The 21,717-nt window shown below is 45.1% G+C and overlaps 1 protein-coding gene across 2 annotated transcripts; it reads left to right on the top strand.

Moving 5' to 3' along the window:
• The first annotated feature begins 1,910 nt into the window (after positions 1-1,910).
• MSL3 (MSL complex subunit 3) lies at positions 1,911-19,503 on the top strand. 2 transcript variants are annotated; one of them, XM_060137618.1, is made up of 13 exons: positions 1,911-2,052; positions 3,280-3,362; positions 3,765-3,860; positions 4,195-4,295; positions 5,075-5,160; positions 5,705-5,827; positions 6,637-6,797; positions 7,571-7,729; positions 9,253-9,515; positions 10,184-10,293; positions 14,107-14,206; positions 14,567-14,651; positions 18,902-19,503. In XM_060137618.1, exons 1-13 carry the CDS (start codon positions 1,951-1,953, stop codon positions 18,942-18,944), a joined length of 1,512 nt encoding a protein of 503 aa, XP_059993601.1. In that variant the 5' UTR covers positions 1,911-1,950; the 3' UTR covers positions 18,945-19,503. The 2 variants fall into 2 exon arrangements, with proteins under 2 accessions (XP_059993601.1, XP_059993600.1); XM_060137617.1 differs by lacking the exon at positions 18,902-19,503 and adding an exon at positions 17,235-18,032.
• The last annotated feature ends 2,214 nt before the right edge of the window (positions 19,504-21,717 follow it).

Below are 21,717 nucleotides of genomic sequence, written 5' to 3'. Positions count from 1 at the left end.
ATGCTCTACCCGCATTAGACACGGAGACCTCTCTGGTGGGTCCTAATCTGGATGAGGGCTGCAACGGGTGTTCCCATTGGTGGGATTCGTAGCTTTTATGATACTGAAGGCTTTTGCATTCTTGGACTTTTTAGGGAGACGGGGAAAAAGACATTGCTCAAGGACATAAGGGGTAGAAATGGAGAGAAACAAAAGAAAGCAGCCAAAGTTTTGCTGTGAAAGCCTAGAATCTGGAGAGGAAATCTCCATTCACCAGCACGAAAAATAAAAACATTAATACTTGAGTTATGGCTTAACCATGACATGCAATTGCTTGTGCCCCAGAGCTCCCCCTGCCATTTACGGGGAACACCATCATCAAAATCTTGTCCCTGATAAACCACAACCTGAAGAGGAATCATGACTCCAGTTCTGGCTTCTCCACTGTATTATCCCAGACACAAGTCTTCCGTGGCTTCCCCCAACCTGTCCCTCCTCTGATAGCCCTTATTCTGGCCAATGGACCTAGCACTCACCCAACTGGTTATGCCAGAAAATCTGGAAGTCTTCCAAAATTCCTCCTTCACATTCAATTGATCTCTGAGTTTTGTGGATTCTATTTCATAAATCCATAATCTATCCAATCAGTCTTCACTGTATGCTAAGAGTATGCAATGATGAACTGGATGAGATTCCCTCCAGCCCTGCCTTCCCAATCTTCAAGGAGCTGAGCATCTTAAAGAGGACATTTTGCAAATGAACAGCCCTCCTACTGCAGAGTAGTAAATGCAAGAAATGGATAAATAGAGGGCTGGTGGGGTGGGGGAAATCCCGGAGGGGTGTATCATCATCTAGGGAAGCCTGAGGGGTTTTCTCTTGGCTGTGTCCAAAGTGAAGTCTGTATGTATACCAGGAACCCAGTGAAGGCGGAGGCAAGTGCAAATTTCTGGAGTCAAGAACAGAGCCGAGAGTGTGGCGGACTGGCAATTCACTACCACCCCAGAGCCTCAAAGCTGGTCTCCAGTTGGGTCTTAATTCGGCAACTACACTGCCTAAAGACTTTCCATTCCTCAAAAGAAAACAAACCCAGCACCATCTTTCCTGTCTGTAGAGGTTTGCCCTTCAAGAAGCGTCTCCCAGCATTTGTCATTCGTCCTGAGCATCCCCTCAGGTACCTGCTAGTACAACACCTCTCACCTGTAGGGAGTTTTCGGTGTACAGTATTGGAGAAGACAGACCTTGAGGGAGCATCTCTGCGAGTTCTGGGGGTTGGAAAACCATGGAACGACCTGGTAAGGACCCATCAGCCTCGCCGCCCACGGCTCACCCGCTGTCACTGGGAGCCTCCAGGCCTGCCACCTGCTTGTCCTGGCCCCGATATGTCCCAGTGCTTTATTCACTCTTCCACCACCCTTCGCCCCCCGCCCAAGGCCACTGCCCATCTAGACCCGACCCCAGCCCGACGTCCTCCCCGCGTGGCCACCGTGCTCTGCTAAGGTGGAGGATGCGGCGCGGCCAGGGAGCTCCCGGAAGGCAGCCGCCGGCCGGCTTCCCCACAGCCAGTGCCCACCCCAGACGGGCTCTCTCCTAGCGTCTCCCGTCCCCGGACCGGAGAGCGGGTGTCCGGCGCGAAGACCCCGTGGGCCCTGCTTCGGCCGCCTTTCCCAGGAGGGCGCGAGGGGCCGGCCGCTCTGCGGGCGGACCTCGGCCGCGGGCTCCCCACTCGCAGCCCAGCGGGGACTCGCAGGGGCGCGCTCGATCGGGAGCGCGCGCGCCCGGCTGCTCCGAGGTCCGGCAGTGGCGCGAGGCGGGCAGAGGCGGAGCCGAGGGCGGGCCGGTCGCAGCCTCCGCCAGTCCCCGCTCCTTCCCCACCACCCCAGCAGAAGCGCGCCACCTCCCCGCCCCCACTCCCCTCCCCCACCGCGCGCGCTCCTCCCGCCCCGGAGCCTCGCCCTCCGCCACGATGAGCAAATGAGCGCGAGCGAGGGCATGAAATTTAAATTCCACTCAGGGGAGAAAGTGCTGTGCTTCGAGCCTGACCCCACCAAGGCGCGAGTGCTGTACGATGCCAAGGTGCCGCCGCGGAGGGACAGGGAGGAGGCGCGGGACGGGGACCCCGGGACGGGAGGCGAATGCGGATGCGGGTGTGGACGGCGCCACGGAGCGGGGGAAGTGGCGGGGCCCGGGTGCTCCCTGCTCGCGGCTCCTCGGCCTGCGCGGCGCCACACGGGCGACAGGGGGCGCTCTCAGAACACCGCGCTGGGGAGCCTGGGCCCGGGCGCTTCCGCTTCCGCTTCCGTCCGGTGCCTGGGGTGTACTGGCGCCCTCGGAATATGGTGTGCGAAGTCTTAGGCCGGGGAGCTGGCAGCGGGGTCCGCCTGTCCAGGAGATCGCTGGCACACAGCTTCTGCCTTGCGTTTAGCCCCTCATTCTGTGCGATCTAGTGCCGCGTGGGCTCCCAGTCGTGTCTAGGCTCGCCCCCTCCCGTAGGCCGCGACCCCCACCCCGAGGGCAAGGTTGCCCGGCTGTCATAGGCCTTCGGGGCCTTGCAGCATTTAGGTTTTAAATCTCCGTGTCGCGCCCCGTGCCTGTCCGCCTAAGTCTCCGGGGCTCGGGGGACGTTGAGCCACATCTGCAGCAACTAAGGTCTGAACGGCCAGAGGGAGTTGGCCTCGCACTCCGGGAGTTGGGGACTAGCCCCGGGCCTCAGGTGTGTCTGGGAGGTGCTGCCCTTTGGGGGATTGCCCAAGCCTTCCGGGCTCTACATTTTACTTTCGGACTTTACCCCCGCTGCCCCCGTCTCAGTGTTCTGTTTGCTGTGCTTCCTCCCTCCCCGCCTTGAGTCTCCCCAAGGGTGACACGCCCCATCATTTGCCCCAGGCGTTTTCCAGGGGACACCGTTGGGAGGGATGGCGTTAAGCTGCGAGCCGAACTGGACCTGGACGCAGCGGAGCCCAGGAGACTACAACTCCCAAAGGTCTCTCGGCTGCAGCTCGCTTGTCTAGCCTGTACCCTTTTTAGTTAGTGACAGTTCGGCCGGCCAGTGGTTTCGGAAGCTGCACCCGTTCTCACACTCAGAGACCAATCGGGGTGGTTGGAGGGATGCTTCCTATTTTGAGGCATCCACTCAGAAAAAAAAAATGGAATTGAAAGGAAAAATGTTTCAGTCCAGCTCTCTGTCTAAAAAAGGAGAGAATGCTTTCTTTTCTTTTACGAAAAGGTCTATGATTTAGTTTTTCTGATTCAGCTTCTAATATTCTCTATGCTCTATCGTTTGCGGACGATATTTCCTGGTTTCAGATTGTCGATGTTATTGTTGGGAAAGACGAAAAAGGCAGAAAGATCCCAGAATATCTGATCCATTTTAATGGTTGGAACAGAAGGTGAGTGTACTTGTTAAACCGGCCTGAAAATTGATCACCTCTGCACAGGAACATTGCAAACTTCTTTGTTAAGTTCTAGAGACACTCCTAGGAAAGTTTCATTTCCTGTTTTTGCTTTTTAAAAAAAATCAAACCTTGCCTACTCTGAAGAATGATTATTTCTAAGTCGATTATATTTGGATTCTCTATGGGTAATTTTGGAAACCCCAGTTGCTTCTGTGTCTGAATGAGTTCCGTTTTCAGTTTATTTACGTCTTTTTTGTGATCTTAAAATATTTAAATAGTTTTCTAAAATGTACGTAATTCTGAGACACATCTGTTCCTGTGAGGTGCTTTTAACATTTGTTTCATATCAAACTAAAATAATGAATTTTACATTCTTTTCCTTTTTTGTTTGATTAGCTGGGATAGATGGGCAGCTGAAGATCATGTCCTTCGTGACACCGATGAAAATCGGAGATTACAGCGTAAATTGGCAAGGAAAGCTGTAGCTCGCCTGTAAGAATACAAAGAGCCTATAAATGTTACTCAGTGTGTTTTCTTTTAGTGTTTAGAATTTTTATGGAATAAAAGTTCTAAAATCTGGTAAACATGGTTTCTTAAGTAATTTTACATTTTTAAAGTGTGTTAGCGAATAGTGTTTCTATTGTATTCGAAATAACTGCTGTGCTTTCAGAGAGGTTATTGTGTAGTATTCTGAAGTGGAGATTACCAGTTCTGTTTTAAAGTTTAATTATATCTTAGGTACTTAAGAATTACTGTTATTGTGTTTTGGTTTTTTCCTCAAGACCAATATCAGTCATCGTCAGCATTTCAGTTGTGTTTGTTTCAGGAGAAGCACAGGAAGAAAGAGGAAGCGCTGCAGGTTGCCTGGTGTGGACTCTGTCTTAAAAAGCCTCCCTGCTGAAGAAAAAGATGAAAATGTTGAAAACTGTGAGTGGCTTGACTCATTTTCTCTGGTTAAAAGGAGTTTTACCTAGTTCTTTTATACCGCAGGATTGAGGGGGAAGATTCATTCGAATTACAGACAGGGAAACATTTTAAGCTCATTACATAAAACATTCGCCCCTTTTGTTGGTAACAATTAAAGTAGCAGTCAATAAGTTTCTAATTAGACTTCATCAGTCTTGCACATGACCACTGCCTTCTCAGCCAGTGTCTTTATATGGACCCCTCAGAGGTGCATTCTCATGTTTTCTTCTTGGTACATTGCTCCACTTATGAATGCGCCAGGGAACCATAGGGTCCTAGGTGACTGAACACTTGCAGATCATTTACCTGTGTGGTTTTTGCATTCCCTTGAAATTGGTGTTATATTTTTTCAAAATAAATTTCTATTCTGAAAGGTACAGTAATTGTGTTCAGCGTTTAAAATTTATGCAGGATAGGGCTTCCCTGGTGGCGGAGTGGTTGAGAGTCCGCCTGCCGATGCAGGGGACACGGGTTCGTGCCCCGGTCCAGGAAGATCCCACATGCTGCGGAGCAGCTGCGCCCGTGAGCCATGGCTGCTGAGTCTGCGCGTCCGGAGCGGGAGAGGCCACAACAGTGAGAGGCCCGCGTACCACAAAAAACAAACAAACAAAAAAATTTTTGCAGGATAGTAGTTTATTATTACCAGCAGTAGGACATGCATGCCACCTTAAAGAATTGTAAACATAAGGGTTAGGGAAGTGTATAATACAGGTTTGCCTGGTGTTTTTTGTTTTACCTAGCAATAAGCAGTTCCTCTGATGACAGTAGTGAAGAAAAGGATGAAGAAATAAGTGAAGAAAGTGATATTGAAGAAAAGACTGAAGTGGTATAAAGTTTTTATTGTAAAAACTCTTTGTCTTTGGCATATATTTTAGTGGTAAATTTCTAGTTGTGAAATGTTTTTTTAACCAAATATTATAAAATTGTACTTCATATATAAGGGAAAATAGCCCTTAACCCTTACTTATAGTTACTGTAAGAACCTCTCCATGGCTCTTCATACCCATAAAGGGTTTTCACAAATCATAGTTACCTCTTTCTTTCCAGTGAAAGTGTGAACTTTTTATAATGCCGATTAAGTATCAGAGTTTGGCATATTCTGTTTGCCTGTCTACAAAGTTAACATGAATCCCACTGGTAAAGTTAAGTTGGGAAGAAGCAAAATAATCATTTGCAGTGTGGTTAGTGGCCTAAAACAAGTTAACTTTTGGCTTTTAATATACTTTTCATTAGAACACTTGGCATCATTACTGGTGTAAATGTCGAAGATTAACTGGGTTTGTTTCATTGTAGGCTGTCCTTATGTTAGTCCTTCTTTGGATATAGACTCTCTGTTTTAGGTAGCTAAAAATGGAATTGTGATATTGCAGAAGGAAGAACCGGAGCTGCATGCAAAAAAGGAAATGGAAGAAAGAACAATAACTATAGAAATCCCTGAAGTTCTGAAGAAGAAGCTTGAGGACGATTGTTACTATATCAACAGGAGGAAACGGGTATACAGGGATAACATATAAAACATGGATCTGTAATAGAGCTTTCATTTAGCTGTATTTTGCAATCTTAAAAAGTTGAGAACCTTGGAGGAATGAAATTCATATTTTAAGTTTTGTACTGAGTCGGGTTTTAAACTTCTCTGACAGTACTGTTCTGCTGATGAAAGTGTGCAGTCTTTTCCAGCCCTGGCTGCCCATTAGAATCTTCTAGGGAGCTTCGCAAAGTCCTGATGCCTGGGCTTCAACCAAGAGGTCAAGGTGAAATTGATTCTTGGTGTTGGGGGTGGCAGCTGTGGATATCTTAGAGGCTCCGCAGGTGGTTCTAATGGATCACTAAGCTGAGAATCACTGCTTGCATTTATTTTAAAAATTATTACTGTAATCTACATGGGGATATGATCAGTAGAAGAAAAACGTCAAAGAGCTTCAAAGCACATTTGCTTAAAAAATTATCTTCAAACACAATTGGCTTTATTTTTGAGCTTCAAAAATGATGTAGAGGGCTTCCCTGGTGGCGCAGTGGTTGAGAGTCCGCCTGCCGATATCGGCACGGGACGCGGGTTCCTGCGCCGGTTCGGGAAGATCCCACATGCTGCGGAGCGGCTGGGCCCGTGAGCCATGATGGCCGCTGAGCCTGCGCGTCCGGAGCCTGTGCTCCGCAACGGGAGAGGCCACAGCAGTGAGAGGCCCGCGTACCGCCAAAAAAAAAAAAAAAAAAAAAAAATGATGTAGACAAGACCACTGTTTCTTGGAATGTATGGTTTATACAATGGGATGTATACATCAGATGTTTATATTTTTGTTAACAGTTAGTGAAACTTCCATGCCAGACCAACATCATAACTATTTTGGAATCATACGTGAAGCATTTTGCTATCAATGCAGCCTTTTCAGCCAATGAGAGGCCTCGCCACCATCACGCTATGCCACATGCCAACATGAATGTGCATTATATCCCAGCAGAAAAGAAGTAAGTAGGGGAGGGATGGTTGGCGTTTCATGGTTCACTTCGGGTATTAGAGAAGTGACTTCCATTTAGAACAAGTAACATGTCTCTGTTTCAGTTATTATGAATTCATTTACTATAGCACTTGATGATTCACGTAATAACCAGTTTAATTTCAAAATATTGTCCCTTTTTCGGAATGTTCAGTAACTCCTTAGGTATGTGGTGTGGATCCATTGAGTATATGCAGTGCCTCAACACCTGGAGTTTTTTTCAATGATGTAATTTAGGGAGATAACTCTTTTTCTTCCTTGAGAAGAACCAGAATGGGGGATGAGAATTTTATCGAGGCTTGTTTACAAACAGGTCTTTATCCTAGTCTGAGTAATTGTCCTTATAGCTTGCCTTGGGCACATGAGCCAGCAGGAGTAGAATCAGACACGTAGATTGTTCAAGTTTAAACAGGTGTGTTAGTTCGTCAGGACCGCCCCCTTCAGCTCCTGGTGATTGGGGTCTGTCCACCTTCTGCAGCACAGACTGCTTGGGCTCCTTGTGTGGCACTGGGCATATTCATTTGTGTTCAGTGTGGTAAGGTAAAATTACTTATTGCACTTTATATTATAGATCTGTGTTCCCATTTAATTCTTTATTATTAGCATCTACAGGCTAACTTTATTTTTTACACACATAGGTATAGTATATAGCATTTAAAACACTTCCTTCTTAAAATGTGCAATTTCATTGTGACATTTTGGAAAGTTCTTTTATTGCATCTCTAATCTCTTTAATCCTCGCAGCGTTGACCTTTGTAAGGAGATGGTGGATGGATTAAGAATAACCTTTGATTACACTCTCCCATTGGTTTTGCTTTATCCATATGAACAAGTTCAGTATAAAAAGGTGACTTCGTCCAAATTTTTTCTTCCGATTAAGGAAAGTACCACAAACACTAATAGGTAAGTTAACTTGCAGTTCAACCATCAGATATCATCAATGAAATAGCTAAATCTGTTTTTGAAGATTTCCATTGGATGCTATGGGGCCAACACGTTTGGAGGAGGGGGTAAATTGCAAAGCGCCCATACCGGTGGCTTTCTTTTTTCCTGGGTAAGCTAAGTCGTCATTCACTTGCAAATGGCTCTAAAAGGTTTTACCAAGTGAAGATTTCAGTGTAGAGAAGTTGGCTCTCGTGTAGCCATCCTGTGCTTTCCAAAGACGGTTGGGTGAAGAGAGCACGGCCTGAGAAAGGTAGATGTGGGTTTGAATTTGGCTCCCTCGCGTATAGGTTGTGTGGCTTGGGGAGGTGTCTTCTGAGCCTCTTGCTTTTGCCTCTGTACGATGGAAAGAACATTTGCTTCTGTAGGTAGTTATTAAATGAGGACGTTCATAAAGGGCTGGCCACCTTTGCCCTTCAGGTAAGGTTAGTTTCCTTCCCGGTCTGCTGTGTCACCACTTTCTTCCCTCAGTGGCCAAGCATTTCCAAATATATTTTCTTTGGCGGGGTTGAAAGTCCCCCAGCCTGAGTCTATGCCTACATCTGTGTAAGCTACTTCCCTCTCCCCCGAGGCCTGTCTTCCTGAGAGTGGTCTGTTCTCATGATTTCCACTCATCCATCTTTTGCCTGTTTACCATCTGCCTTTGTCTCTCACCTCCCTCTGCTCCCAAGGGGCACTGACAGCCTCCCACTTGGTGTGCCATGTGTCGGCCACCTTTCCTCCCACCCCATCCCTTTCCTTCCCGGGTCCTGTCTCCTGGTTGTCTGCCTCATGACCGTCTCTTCTCAGCCTGCCTTCCTTCCCCATTGGTTCCACCCCATTTGAGAGGCCTGTGTGACTCACTGGGGACCTGTGTTGATGTCCCCATGCCCTCCTCCAAACCTCGAGGTTCCCAGTGTCTGGGGTGGACCGTGTGTTGCCACAAAATTTGGCCGATGTTTGTGGCGTTTCTAATCTTACCAGTAGTTACACTGTGATGAGATAATGTGGTATTATTCTCTCCACCAGGGTTTCTCAACCTTGGCTCTACTGATGTTTTGAACTGTATCATCTTTTGTGGTGGGACCGTCCTGTGCATTGTAGGAAGTTGGGCAGCATCCCTGGGCTCCACCCATTAGATCCCAATGGCACTTTCCCAGTTGTGACAATCAAAACTGTCTCCAGAAGGTGTCAGTGTCCCCTGGCAGAGTGGAATCACTCCCAGTTGAGAACCACTGATCTAAAACAAGTATAAAAGGGCATCACAATCTTTAATGCCAGTGTGCCTTGAGAAATTATTTAAAGGGTTAAAATGATTTAATAGGTTTAGTTACTTTTGAAGAAAATATTCGTTTTGGCACATCTGGAAGTGAAAGTTTCTAAGCCTCCTGGAGTGGAGTGGAGGGTGTGTTTACTGTGTGAAAGAAGACGTTGAAGAACCCCTCCAGGTTTTACAGAGATTCTGTGGGCCAGGCACGTGTGACGTTCTCCGCTGTCTTCCGCAGGAACCCAGAGGAGCTCTCTCCAAGCCCACCTTTGTTGAATCCATCCACACCACAGTCCGCAGAGAGTCAGCCAACCACAGGCGAGCCAGCCACCCCCAAAAGGCGCAAAGCCGAGCCGGAAGCCTTGCAGTCTCTGAGGCGGTCCACACGCCACTCCGCTAATTGCGACCGGCTGTCGGAGAGCAGCGCCTCGCCTCAGCCCAAGCGCCGGCAGCAGGACGCGTCTGCCAGCATGCCCAAGTTGTTCCTGCACCTGGAAAAGAGTAGGTCCACTCCCCGTGCAGGAAGGCTCCGCCGGGGATAGCCGATGTTGCACTTCGTGCTCCTGAAACGACTGCAGCCGGCAGGAGGTGCTGGGGGAGAACAGGACGAGCACAGGGTCACATCCAGATTCGCCTGCTCAGCTCTGGGAATTTGACTCCGGAGTTCGGCCCGCCTGAGGCTCATGAGGCATTGTCCCTAACCTACCCTCAGCTATAGCTAGGAGAAGGGAGCCCCCACGCCTTCAGCTCCGCAGTGTGGATCCTTGGCGCTGACCGGTTAGAACTGGCCCGCAAGTCTGGTAGCAGCCCCTCCCCTCAGCCCTAATCTGCCGGTACTGGGCAACCGCTAGTTACTTCCGGTCCCTATGGATTTGCCTCTGCTGGGCGTGTGTTCATATCAGTAGAATCGTACTATATGTGGCCTTCTGTTTGCGGCTTCTTTCACTTAACATAATGTTTTCAAGGTTCATCACATAGCATATCTCAGTACTTGATTCCTTTGCTTTGCTTTTTTCCGCCAAATAATGTTCCAGGTATTGTCTTTAATAGGGAAGTCTTATTGTTAAAGATTAATAACGTCTCTGCTGCTTGTAAAGGTCTTCCAGCAATCTTTAATTCAGTAACTGTGTGATTTACAAGTGAATAATTGACATCTTTTCCTTTTGAAGAGACACCCGTTCATAGCAGATCATCCTCACCCGTTCCTCTGACCCCTAGCAAGGAAGGGAGTGCGGTGTTTGCTGGCTTTGAAGGCAGAAGAACTAATGAAATAAATGAGGTAAAGAGTTAGTGCCTGCTGTTCATCCCCAGTGAGTCCTTCCTTCTGTGGTTTCTTAAATCCTGCAGGAGGAAGTTGAGTTTTCTTAGAAGAAGCATTATGTTACTCTTGCTGCGGATAGTAACAGAATTGTTCATATGATTGTAACGTATTTGTGGTTTCTAAAATGAGACAATGGTTAGGACTCCAGCCCTACACTTAACATTCATCTTTTATTTCAAATAAGTACAAGTATTGAAGTGTGAGGATTTTCATTTTATGGAACAGTTATCAGCACATCTTTTCTGCAAAAGGCCAGAAAGTAAATATTTTAAACCTTGTGGGCCACACAGTTGCTGTTGAGCCTACCCACCCCCGAAGCATCCACAGGCACTCTGTGAATGAATGAGTGTGCTGCGGTCCAATGAAACTTTATTCATGGATGCTGAAATTGGAATATCAGATAATTTTTGTATGTTATGAAATATTCCACTTTGGGCATTTTCTCAATCATTTAAAAATAAGAAACCCATCCTCGGGACTTCCCTGGTGGCACAGTGGTTAAGAATCCGCCTGCCAATGCAGGGGACACGGGTTCGAGCCCTGGGCCGGGAAGATCCCACATGCCGCAGAGCCACTAAGCCCGTGCGCCACAACTACTGAGCCTGCGCTCTAGAGCTCGTGAGCCACAACTACTGAGCCTGCGTGCTGCAACTACTGAAGCCTGCGTGCCTAGAGCCCACACTCTGCAACAAGAGAAGCCACAATGAGAAGCCCGCGCACCGCAACAGAAGAGCAGCCCCCGCTCGCCGCAACTAGAGAAAGCCCGTGCGCAGCAACGAAGACCCAACGTGGAGAAAAATAAATAAAATAAATGAAATAAATAAATATTTTTTAAAAACCATCCTCAACAGTAGTATTATCATCATCCCTTTGAGGGCATGCTATATGCCCGCATTGTGCCAGGCGCTTGACCTAAATTACCTCGAGTTCTCGAGAATAGCCTCACCACCAGAGTTCCATTTTATGGATGGGAAAACTTCAATTTAAAACTATTTTTAAGGCCAGTTAACTGAGGTAGGTAGTGAGTGTTTCAGGAGTTCGGGAGATGTCTTAGCCCACTGGGGTATTCTGTGAATCTCACCTAGGAAGTGGGATTTTTCTTGTTTCTGTGCATAGGGAAGGATGGCTTTACTAGAAAGAATATTTGAAGACAGGGGTCGGCAAACTTTTCTTATACAGGGTCAGATTGTAAATATCTTCAGGGTTGTGCACCAGCGTGAAAACAGTATGGAAAGTTCACAAATGAATGAGTGTGCAGTGTCCCTCCAAAATTCATTCACGCACGCTAGTAATTGAATTTCATATGACTTTCATATGTCGTGAAGTATTATTTGATTTTTTAAAAACCATTAAAAACGTAACCGTGGGGCTTCCCTGGTGGCGCAGTGGTTGGGAGTTCGCCTGCCAATGCAGGGGACGCGGTTGGGCCCGCAGGCCATAGCCGCTGGGCCTGCGCGTCCGGAGCCTGTGCTCCGCAGCGGGAGAGGCCACAGCAGTGAGAGGCCTGCGTACTGCAAAAAAACAAAAAAAACAAAAAACGAAACCGTTCTTAGCACATGGGGGTTGGATTTGGCCCAAGGGCTGTAAGTTGGCCGACCCCTGCTAGAAAACTCAATTTGTGTTACAGTGATGTTGAGGGAAGATTTAGGAAATTCCTAGTGCAAGCAGTCCCTGATTTTCCATTTTTCAGACAAGAGGGCCCTGCAAGTGTTATTATTTATGGGGAATCATGTTTCTTCTAGAAGACATCTGAATATTGAGGCACGGCCATTCCCTATCTGGTCACTGGTGCAAGGCCGCCATCTAGTGGTTATAGGTAGAGCTGTAAGCTCTAGTGAAAAAGGATTTCTAGTCAATGCGTTGGAGTTGGGCAGACTCTCAATGATTCGTGAGACCTTAGTGCATTCCCCCTCCATAAGTGCCTATACTGGAGTATGTTTTCCCCAGGGCTCTGCATCCTGACCACCTGAGACTCACTCTCCCAATGACGTTCACTGCCCCACCACATGCGGAGGGTCTGGACTCACATTCCTGCTTGAGATCACAGGTGGTTCCCGTGCACACCCCAGTTAAGAATCCTCCACTAGAAACCTGTTATTTCCCCCCATAATGCATCTTTGATAAATAGGAGATGATTCACTGCACTGAGATGCAAAATTGAGTGAGGTAGACTGGCTTGCTAACTAACCAGATGAGCTGCTTTTGCACACGTGCACTTCATGCCTCCAGTGATCTAAGACTCCCTATGTTCACTTTGAGTATCATTGTCGAAAACAGTTCCCGAGCTTCAGCTGTGTGCACCACGGGGTTAGGTGCTGGGGATAGTGTAAAGGTGCTGAAACTTACTCCTACCCTGAGCCTTGTACAGCACAGAAGGGTGGGGTCAGTGAGGCAAGGGCTGAAGCCCAGACATTCTGCATGGAGTCATATGGAACCGTGGTGGTACTTGTTAACTTCTACGATTTCATTTGATTAAATTGACTACATCATCAGCCTTTCTCGGGTCGTTTTGGCATCCTTCTGCTTGGTCTTGTAGAGGGTTTCCTTTGACGCTACTATTTCCAGATTAAACTTGACAGATCTCAAAAAGCAAAACAGCAACTCAGGAGAAGTGTTCTATAATTTGCTGAAGTATTTCTGTGGAAGCTCATCAGAGAGTTTTGAAATTCAACTCTTACTTTAACAAAAGCCCCAAATCCACCCACAGTTCTGAAATTCAAAGCGAAGGAAAAGAAATCAGTTACCAGGGTTGAAGTCTATTTTCACTTGATTCAATGGATGAAATTAGGTTCCAAAGTGAATCTAACATAGCAGAAAAGTAGACAACCTTGAAACAATGGTAACGTCATTACTCAAAACATCTTTGGATCACTTTTTATTGCTTCACTGTCTAAAAAGCAGAATTTTCAGTAAAGGAAAAGGGGCAAAATGACCAAAACAGTTACAGCTAATTTACAGGTAGTAGCTATTGAAAATTAGAAAATAAAATATTTCCCTAATCTAATTTTAAGTCTTCCTTCCTCATTTTATTTAATTTTATAAGTTTGTGTTATTTGATATAGTGGCATTTTTTTTAATTTATTTATTTATTTTTGGCAGTGTTGGGTCTTCGTTGCTGCACGCGGGCTTTCTCTAGTTGCAGCGAGCGGGGGCTACTCTTCGTTGCGGTGCCTGGGCTTCTCATTGTGGTGGCTTCTCTTGTTGCAGAGCATGGACTCTAGGTGCGCGGGCCTCAGTAGTTGTGGCACGTGGGCTCAGTAGTTGTGGCTCGTGGGCTCTAGAGCGCAGGCTCAGTAGTTGTGGCACAGGGGCTTAGTTGCTCTGTGGCATGTGGGATCTTCCTGGACCAGGGCTCGAACCCGTGTCCCCTGCATTGGCAGGTGGATTCTTCACCACTGCGCCACCAGGGAAGCCCGAGTGGCATATTTTTTTCATCGTCATACAATTTGTCATAATTTTTAGGTGGTTAGAAGTGTCTCCATGTTGCCAAGGAAGGTGGGATGGCTTCAGAACCTCCACATTGGTTTCTTGTCATTGTTTTGTTCCACATTTGGTTTCCTCCCATTTTCTGATCCAGCTGTGAGGCAGCTCCAGAGGTGCCAGAGGGATGGGAAGCTTGGGTGTGGAAATGTGACACTTGATGGGTGATGTCTTTCTGCTGGCCTGAGAATGTCAATGTGTATGTGTTTCTGCCGGGATTCCAAATGTTCAGATCTGTTGGTAGTGGAGTGTTAATATATAACAACAAAGCATTCAATCTGCTTTTCCCAGGTCCTCTCCTGGAAACTTGTACCCGACAGTTACCCGCCAGGTGACCAGCCACCTCCACCCTCTTACATTTATGGGGCGCAACACTTGCTGCGATTGTTCGGTAAGAAATCCTGGTCCCTGCTTTCTTCTTGCCCTTTTTATTTTCTTTTTTGATTTTAACACTTATAAGCTTATGTACATCTTGTGGTAATTTTGGCGTCTAAGAAAAATCATTAAATGTTGATCTCAAAAAAAAAAACACCGAAAGAATCTTAAATTTCATAAAAATTGTGTTTGTAATGTTTGTACTACTACTCTGTTTTTGTGTTCAGTAAGAGTTTTGGTGTTGCTCGGCAATGTAGATGTTAATTTCAATTCAAATAAAGACACATGGGGCGCCAGAGGATCCCTGAGTGTGTCCTACTCATCGCCAGATTCTGCTGATTGATTGTAAATGGTTTTGCTTTTATTTTTAATGCAGTGAAACTTCCAGAAATCCTTGGAAAGATGTCCTTTTCTGAGAAGAATCTGAAGGCTTTACTGAAGCACTTTGATCTCTTTCTGAGGTATTGTTATTAGTTTGTCAAAACTTACTCTGCCACCTTATATATGACTTTTCTGAACTTGTCTTCAGCAGATGTGGAAGCTAGCTCTGTGGTATTTTAAATGGTAGCAGTATTACCCAAGTATGGTTGGTTCTAACAGTAATTGTAACATGGGGGTTTGGGGCTATTTTTTTCATAGTTTATCTGGTTTCTAAGTGAAGGGTATTCAATGTACGGAGGTAAAATTTTTTGGTGTCACTAGAAGAATCCAGTTGGATAACCATGTGAATAGAAAATTAATTTTCTAAAGAAGTGATTGAGGTTGATAATAATTTAATTCTATGTATTTTATTCAGGAGTACCCTAAGTATGTGACTTTTCTTTGTTGCATGTATATAAACTAACTTAAATTTACAGGTCTGATTTTGGTGTCTGTTTTGGAGTTAAGATAAATGTGCTGATAGTTTGTGAGTTCGGAGAAAGGTATTGTTTCCTTCACCTGACAGAGCCAGTCATTTTATTAGCGTCAGATCATTTGTCCCGAGGCTCTCTCCCCTCCCCCGCATCTGGGGCTGTGGACCCCAGGCTCCATTATGCCTGTGGCCTAACTCTCCCACCCAGATGTCTATTGACCAGTTCCTCTTGGCGTTCAAGGCTGGTTGTCACTCTGCCTCACCCAGCTTGTCACATCTCCCTGACCTGTTTCTTGATTCTCTTTACGGGGGTACCTTTTCCTTGTATTTAGTCCCCAACCTGCAAGAGCTAATCAAGTAGGATTTACCAGAGTGGAGACCACTCCAGCCAGAGAAATGGGTCTTGGAGTTTTTAAAAGATATTTGTGTGGGTATTTTGAATAAAGTATCCAATAAGTGGAATTAGACTTTATAACATTTTATTAGAAACAAGTTTCAAAAACGCTCTCTTCCCCTCCAGCCTCCCCCTCAAAAAAAGCCACAGCTCTGTTTGGCTTCAACATTTCGTTAAGCTGAAATCAAATAATGCCAAAATGAGACAGCTGCAAGTTAGCATAGCAGAGGCTGCTGATTTTGAGTTATGCGCAATACGAAATAGAAATTAGGGTTTTAGAAGGTAACTCAGAAAGATTTACAAATAAATATAGTACGGTTGACCCTTGAACAACATGGGTTTGAACTGCACAGATCGACTTATATGCGGATTTTTAAAAATAGTAAATACTATGTAGTACTACATGATCCATGTGGTTGGTTGAGTCTAGGAATTTGGAAGAACAGTGGATATGGAGGGCCCAACTGTAAGTTATACAGGGATTTTCAACTGTGTAGGGGGTCGGCGCCCCTAACCCACACATTGTTCAAGGGTCAGCTGTAATGGGTTTTGAAAATGTATCCAAAGACGTTAACTAGAGAATCAATGGATCAGTAATTGCTGTAGGAAGGGTACACTCAAAGAAGACAGAGTTATCTCTCAAATGAATTTTGATTTGGTTTTTACTAAAGAAGGTATTGCAGAGGTTTATCCTTATCTTTTTAGGAATTTGGACAGGTGGGAAGAGGCAGGGGAAACAAACAAGGGGCTAATTACTTAGCTTACTAGCTAATGTGGCCCGTGTGAGAATGTTTTAGCCATTCATGGTGAAATATTTGATACTTCAGAGTCAAGGTAGTACCTCTGTGTTGCAGATTCTTGAGTGGCTACATTTTAACATCCATCCATAGTCAGGCATAAGTCAGTGCTGCTTACCTATTTTGGTGGAACTGCAGCACCTTTTGGCATGGCAAATTGGGCCACAAAATGCTCTTCACTAATTAAACCATTCAGTTTTGATTTAACTTAGGCCATGTAAGTATTGTGAATTTCTCAGGTGACATTTATTGAGTTTATAATTGATTTTTTTATAGTTTTTTTGCTGTTGTTGTTTTTTGCGGTACGCGGGCCTCTCACTGTTGTGGCCTCTCCCGTTGTGGAGCACAGGCTCCGGACGCACAGGCCCAGCGGCTACGGCTCATGGGGCCAGCCGCTCTGCAGCACGTGGGATCTTCCCGGACCGGGGCACGAACCCTTGTCCCCTGCATCGGCAGGCGGACTCTCAACCACTGCGCCACCAGGGAAGCCCCTATAGTTTGTTTTTAAAAGAGGAAAATGTGGGACTTCCGTGGTCAAGTGGCTAAGACTCCATGCTCCCAATGCCGGGGGCCCGGGTTCCATCCCTGGTCAGGGAACCGCATGCCACAACTAAAGATCCTGCGAGCCTCAACTAAGACCTGGCGTAGCCAAATATAAATAAGTAAATAAAGAAATGAGGAAAATGTAGAAATAGTCACGAGGCCTTTTTGCACAGAAGTGATTATATAATCAAGACTGCCACCTAGTGGAGTTTACGTTCTATTTCTGTTTGTACACTTGATAGTGAAAGGATTCCAATGAAATAGTCATTAACGTCGAAGCCGGATATGTGCAATGAAAGTAACCAGTATATAGACATCAAGATTATATTCATTATTTTTTTTTCTATCTCATACAGAAAAGAGTGAAATGTTAGAGTGGTTGGAAGTTAAAAGTTTGCTTCTTGGTATTTGGCCTTTGTTGTGGTGATCATAGAGGCTATTTGTTTTCTTTTTCCAGGTTTTTAGCAGAATACCATGATGACTTTTTCCCAGAGTCTGCCTATGTTGCTGCCTGTGAGGCGCACTACAGCACGAAGAACCCCAGGGCGATTTATTAAGGTTTTGATGGTTCTGGAAGAACAGCTTCTCTATCTAGCTTTGCACTCTCCGCTCCCGATAAAGAACTAGGGAGTTGGTGGGCCTTCCTTACAGGCAGAGCGAATGTGACACTCGCCTTGGGGGTGTGTGGCAGAGGCGGGCCCATTTGTTTGAGTTGCTTACCTACCGTAGTTATTTCTGTTAAGGATTACTTCCTAGGTACCTGAACGGCCTCCAACGTGTGACCCTTGCCACAGTACATGTCACCTGTGACGGCGGGCAAAGAGCAGCTGTGTTCACAGTGAAATGTTCACGAAAGTGTGCGTAGGTTGGGCTGTTTCAGTAGATGGAGTTACTTGTTAGCAATAACCACATTTTTTAGTTATTTGTTAGCATTAAACAAAATTGTTTTGCAAACCGTTTTCATTCCTGTGATAAGGCTGAGCAACAAAACATTAGTTTTGCTTGGAAACTAAAAAGTAGTCCCAGAATATTTTAGAGGGGGTTGATATTGATGGCAAAAGAAAATTTGCAGCTATACATTTGCTTGTTACAGTTCCTTTTCTATAAAACCTTATTTTTGGTGATCTAAATAAAGCATTGCCTGAATGTTTGAGATTTTATAGCTACACTTGGTTGTGTAATGTTATAGTTCCCTTTCTGTAGGATGTTATTTTGGGTGATCTCAAATAAATCATCTTGTTGGAAAGAACCAAGAGAGAGTTTTCACTCTGGTCTTGTCCTCTTTCTTCATTGTAGAAAAACAGCAAGGTAACTTTGATTCATAACTTTTTTGTGTTTTATTTTGTTTTCCCTTTGTGACTTTTTTATTAAGGACTTTTGTTTTCCTTTCCTTCTTTGATTTTGCCTGACTAGAAGGTGGTTACTGGAAGTTGGGATAGCTCCTCGCTGGTTTGGGGCCAACGTATTTATCCTCTTCCAACATTACCAGCTGATGGTCTCTGAAGTCATCCTTCTAATCCTCACCTAAGTCTCTCACATGCCTGCCCTTTTCCCCAGGATATTTTAGAAAGTTCCAGCTCTGTTTGAGGGATACCAGTACCATACAAGCCTTGAACACAGCATCTGCATTTTCTCGTAGCTAGGTTTAGTTGACCTTAATTTCCAAAGATCACTGGACATGAACGACAAGAGCCACAGGGAGTTTCAAAACTCTCTAAATGGTTCCATCAAAGAGACTTCTGTATACACTGACCCGTGAGAATCAGAACCTCGAAGTCGAGTAATGTCATCTTAGTGCACATAGTTGCTAAGCAAACGTCAGGTTTTGGCTTCTAACCTGGAGTAGCATTTGGGTTCGTGCTAGGTTTCATCTCCATTTGGTTTATGCAATGCTTGTTTAAATCTGGTGCACCTGCAGTATGCTCTGAATTGTTGAAAAAGTTAAATCAGTAATTATTCATAGCCTGGAAAAGAAAAAATTTTTCTTTTATTAAGAATCTACTTGTTCAATGTCCCCAATGAAATGAATACAGACTGTCTCTTGGAACATTTATATAGTTATATACCTTGAGTTTACAATTAATGCATTTTCTAATAATGAACAATTATTTTCTTCCCTTAAAGGCATTTTTCTGTGTGTGTGTGGCTTGCGCATGCGGGATATTAGTTCCCCGACCAGGGATCAAACGTGTGCCCCCTGCAGTGGAAGTGCAGAGTCCTAACCACTGGACTGCCAGGTTCTTAATCACAACTTCCCTTAAGCTGATTATTTGTACCTTAGGTTTGATTTAAATAACTGTTCAAAGTATTATCCCTTTATTGTATATTGCTAATAATTTTTCAAATAATTCATCAGTTAAAAAAATGATTTAAATGTCTAGACTGGACTTCCCTGGTGGCGCAGTGATTAAGAATCCGCCTGCCAGTGCAGGGGACACGGATTCAAGCCCTGTTCCGGGAAGATCCCACATGCCGCGGAGCAACTAGGCCCATGCACCACAACTACTGAGCCCGTGTGCCACAACTACTGAAGCCCACTTGCCTAGAGCCCGTGCTCCACAACAAGAGAAGCCACTACAACGAGAAGCCCGTGCACCGCAACGAAGAGCAGCCCCCGCTCGCCACAACTAGAGAAAGCCCGCGCACAGCAATGAAGACCCAACGCAGCCAAAAATGAATAAATTTTTAAAAATTAAAATAAATTTAAAAACTTTAAAGTAAATGAATTTAAATGTCTAGACCATCCTTATAAAAATTATACATTATCCTTTTTTTGTCAATTTTTATAGTTACTTTCCTAAACTGCCAAATCTTGCAGTTAAGTATCACATCATTGGATTAATGTCTTCCTTGTAAGTTGTTTAAAGATGTATTGAAAGTATTTCTATAACTTGTGTGTCATATCAGTTGTACTAGGACTTTGAAAAAAACATGTGAGAAGGAAAAAACATTTCCGAACAGAAGTAGATTGTAAAGCATTTCATAGTACAGTGTATACAAAAAAAGAAAAATTTACCATTTTACAAAAGTTGACGTCTGTCATTAGGTTATTTTATCAACTCTGTAAACATTTGAGCAAGTGCAATTACCCTGTTTTGCCATTATTTTCTTAATAACTCAGTGGCCCCTGCCCTTTAACATTTAGCCAAAGGTAAGTTTATCTGAACATTTACTGACAACTGTGGTACCAAAAACTGCTAGGTATTGAAAGATGAGAATGAGTAAGGCATTGGTGGGGGGATATAGTTAAGAGAATCTGTACAGCCATACCACTGTTATTTTTACTAACCAAGTTAAGTTAGGAAGTGTGTTACTTTAACCAGTTCTTAATTTTAAAAAGTATAATGTAACCATAAATGGCAACATTTCCCCAAATTAAGCTCGTCCAAGAAAGAATGAGTAACTCTACTCTTTTAACTGGTGTGTGGATGTCAGTTTAGGTGGGTTTGATTACTAAGTTTTCACTAGTTATAAAGTCTGGCAAGATGGTGTTAAGGGACTTGGTATCCATTGGGAAAAGAAGTTTCAACATTAAAATTAAAAGCAGTAACGGGGGGGCTTCCCTGGTGGCGCAGTGGTTGAGAGTCCGCCTGCCGATGCAGGGGACGCGGGTTCGTGCCCCGGTCCGGGAAGATCCCACATTGCTGTGGAGTGGCTGGGCCCGTGAGCCATGGCCGCTGAGCATGCGCGTCCGGAGCCTGTGTGTCCGGAGCCTGTGCTCCAAAACGGGAGAGGCCACAACAGTGAGAGGCTCGCGTACCGCAAAAAAAAAAAGCAGTGACGGGGAAATCGTGTTTTTATACCCCAATGAGATAAGACTCCCCAATACACCAGTTAAATCTTTTTTTTTTCTTTTTTAGGAATTGGAGAGACACTTTTTTCTAGCTTCTGCTTGTCTTATGCTTGAGCCAGATTCTTCCAGATGTTCATTTGGGACAAACCCTTAGATAGTGCATTTTTTAATACATTTATTTATTTTTATTTTTGGCTGTGTTGGGTCTTCGTTTCTGTGCGAGGGCTTTCTCTAGTTGCAGCGAGCGGGGGCCACTCTTCATCGCGGTGCATGGGCCTCTCACTATCGCGGCCTCTCTTGTTGCGGAGCACAGGTTCCAGATGCGCAGGCTCCGTAGTTGTGGCTCACGGGTCCAGTTGCTCCGCGGCATGTGGGATCTTCCCAGACCAGGGCTCGAACCGTGTCCCCTGCATTGGCAGGCAGATTCTCAACCACTGCACCACCAGGGAAGCCCTAGATAGTGCATTTTTAAGCTGATTGAATTATGTTGGTTTTACCTAGTTTCAGTAAAAACAGGATGCTATTCTCCGTGTCTCTTTCTTGGAATACATCTTATAAACTCAAAGTGAATTTGTAAACGGCCATTTCTTTGCTTCAACTTTCCCTCTGATTGGTGTAAATAGCGGGACCAATAAGCAGAATATAAGTCCCCAGTGAATGTTTTCAAGGCCTGGGATGATGTGCTTCCCCAGCTCCACTCCCTCTGTACATTGACTGGTGCATCAAATAGGAGGCCGGCCCAGATCATCTTGCTGAGATTATACATGTTGCCAATGTACCTCTGGCATCGAAAGCATACATATTACATCTGTCCTCAGCAAGGAATACAATTACTATAAATGAGTGAATAAGCAAGAGTTCATGTGTTAGTGAACAGTCGGGTTGTGGACTCAAGGGGATGGTGGGGATTTCTGAGGACAAAAGGAAAAGCAATGAAGGATCTACTTCAGAAAAAGAGGATTGGGGCATGTTTGCTGGGTGACTTGCAGTGTAAGCCTTCCCTTCATCTCCGTAGGAGACCGCGGCCAAAATATCAACCATTCACTTCATGCTTGAGGAGATGGATTTGTGCTTTTGACCTTCTGTGGAGATGGATTGCCAGGCTGAGACTTGCCTCCAGTCAGGTGGGGAGAGAGCAAGGATACCC

The sequence above is a fragment of the Lagenorhynchus albirostris genome, chromosome X (genome assembly GCF_949774975.1).
Source record: "Lagenorhynchus albirostris chromosome X, mLagAlb1.1, whole genome shotgun sequence".
Classification (NCBI taxonomy): domain Eukaryota; kingdom Metazoa; phylum Chordata; class Mammalia; order Artiodactyla; family Delphinidae; genus Lagenorhynchus; species Lagenorhynchus albirostris.
This window is presented reverse-complemented; position numbering and strand designations above follow the sequence as displayed.

What these genes read in the sequence shown, in the direction of transcription:
- MSL3 (XM_060137617.1), top strand. Translation starts at nt 1,951, where the DNA reads ATGAGCGCGAGCGAGGGCATGAAATTTAAATTCCACTCAGGGGAGAAA. An exon ending in ATATCAACAGGAGGAAACGG is followed by an intron (nt 5,828 to 6,636) that starts GTATACAGGGAT and finishes TTTTGTTAACAG; the next exon opens with TTAGTGAAACTTCCATGCCA. An exon ending in GTTCCTGCACCTGGAAAAGA is followed by an intron (nt 9,516 to 10,183) that starts GTAGGTCCACTC and finishes TTCCTTTTGAAG; the next exon opens with AGACACCCGTTCATAGCAGA.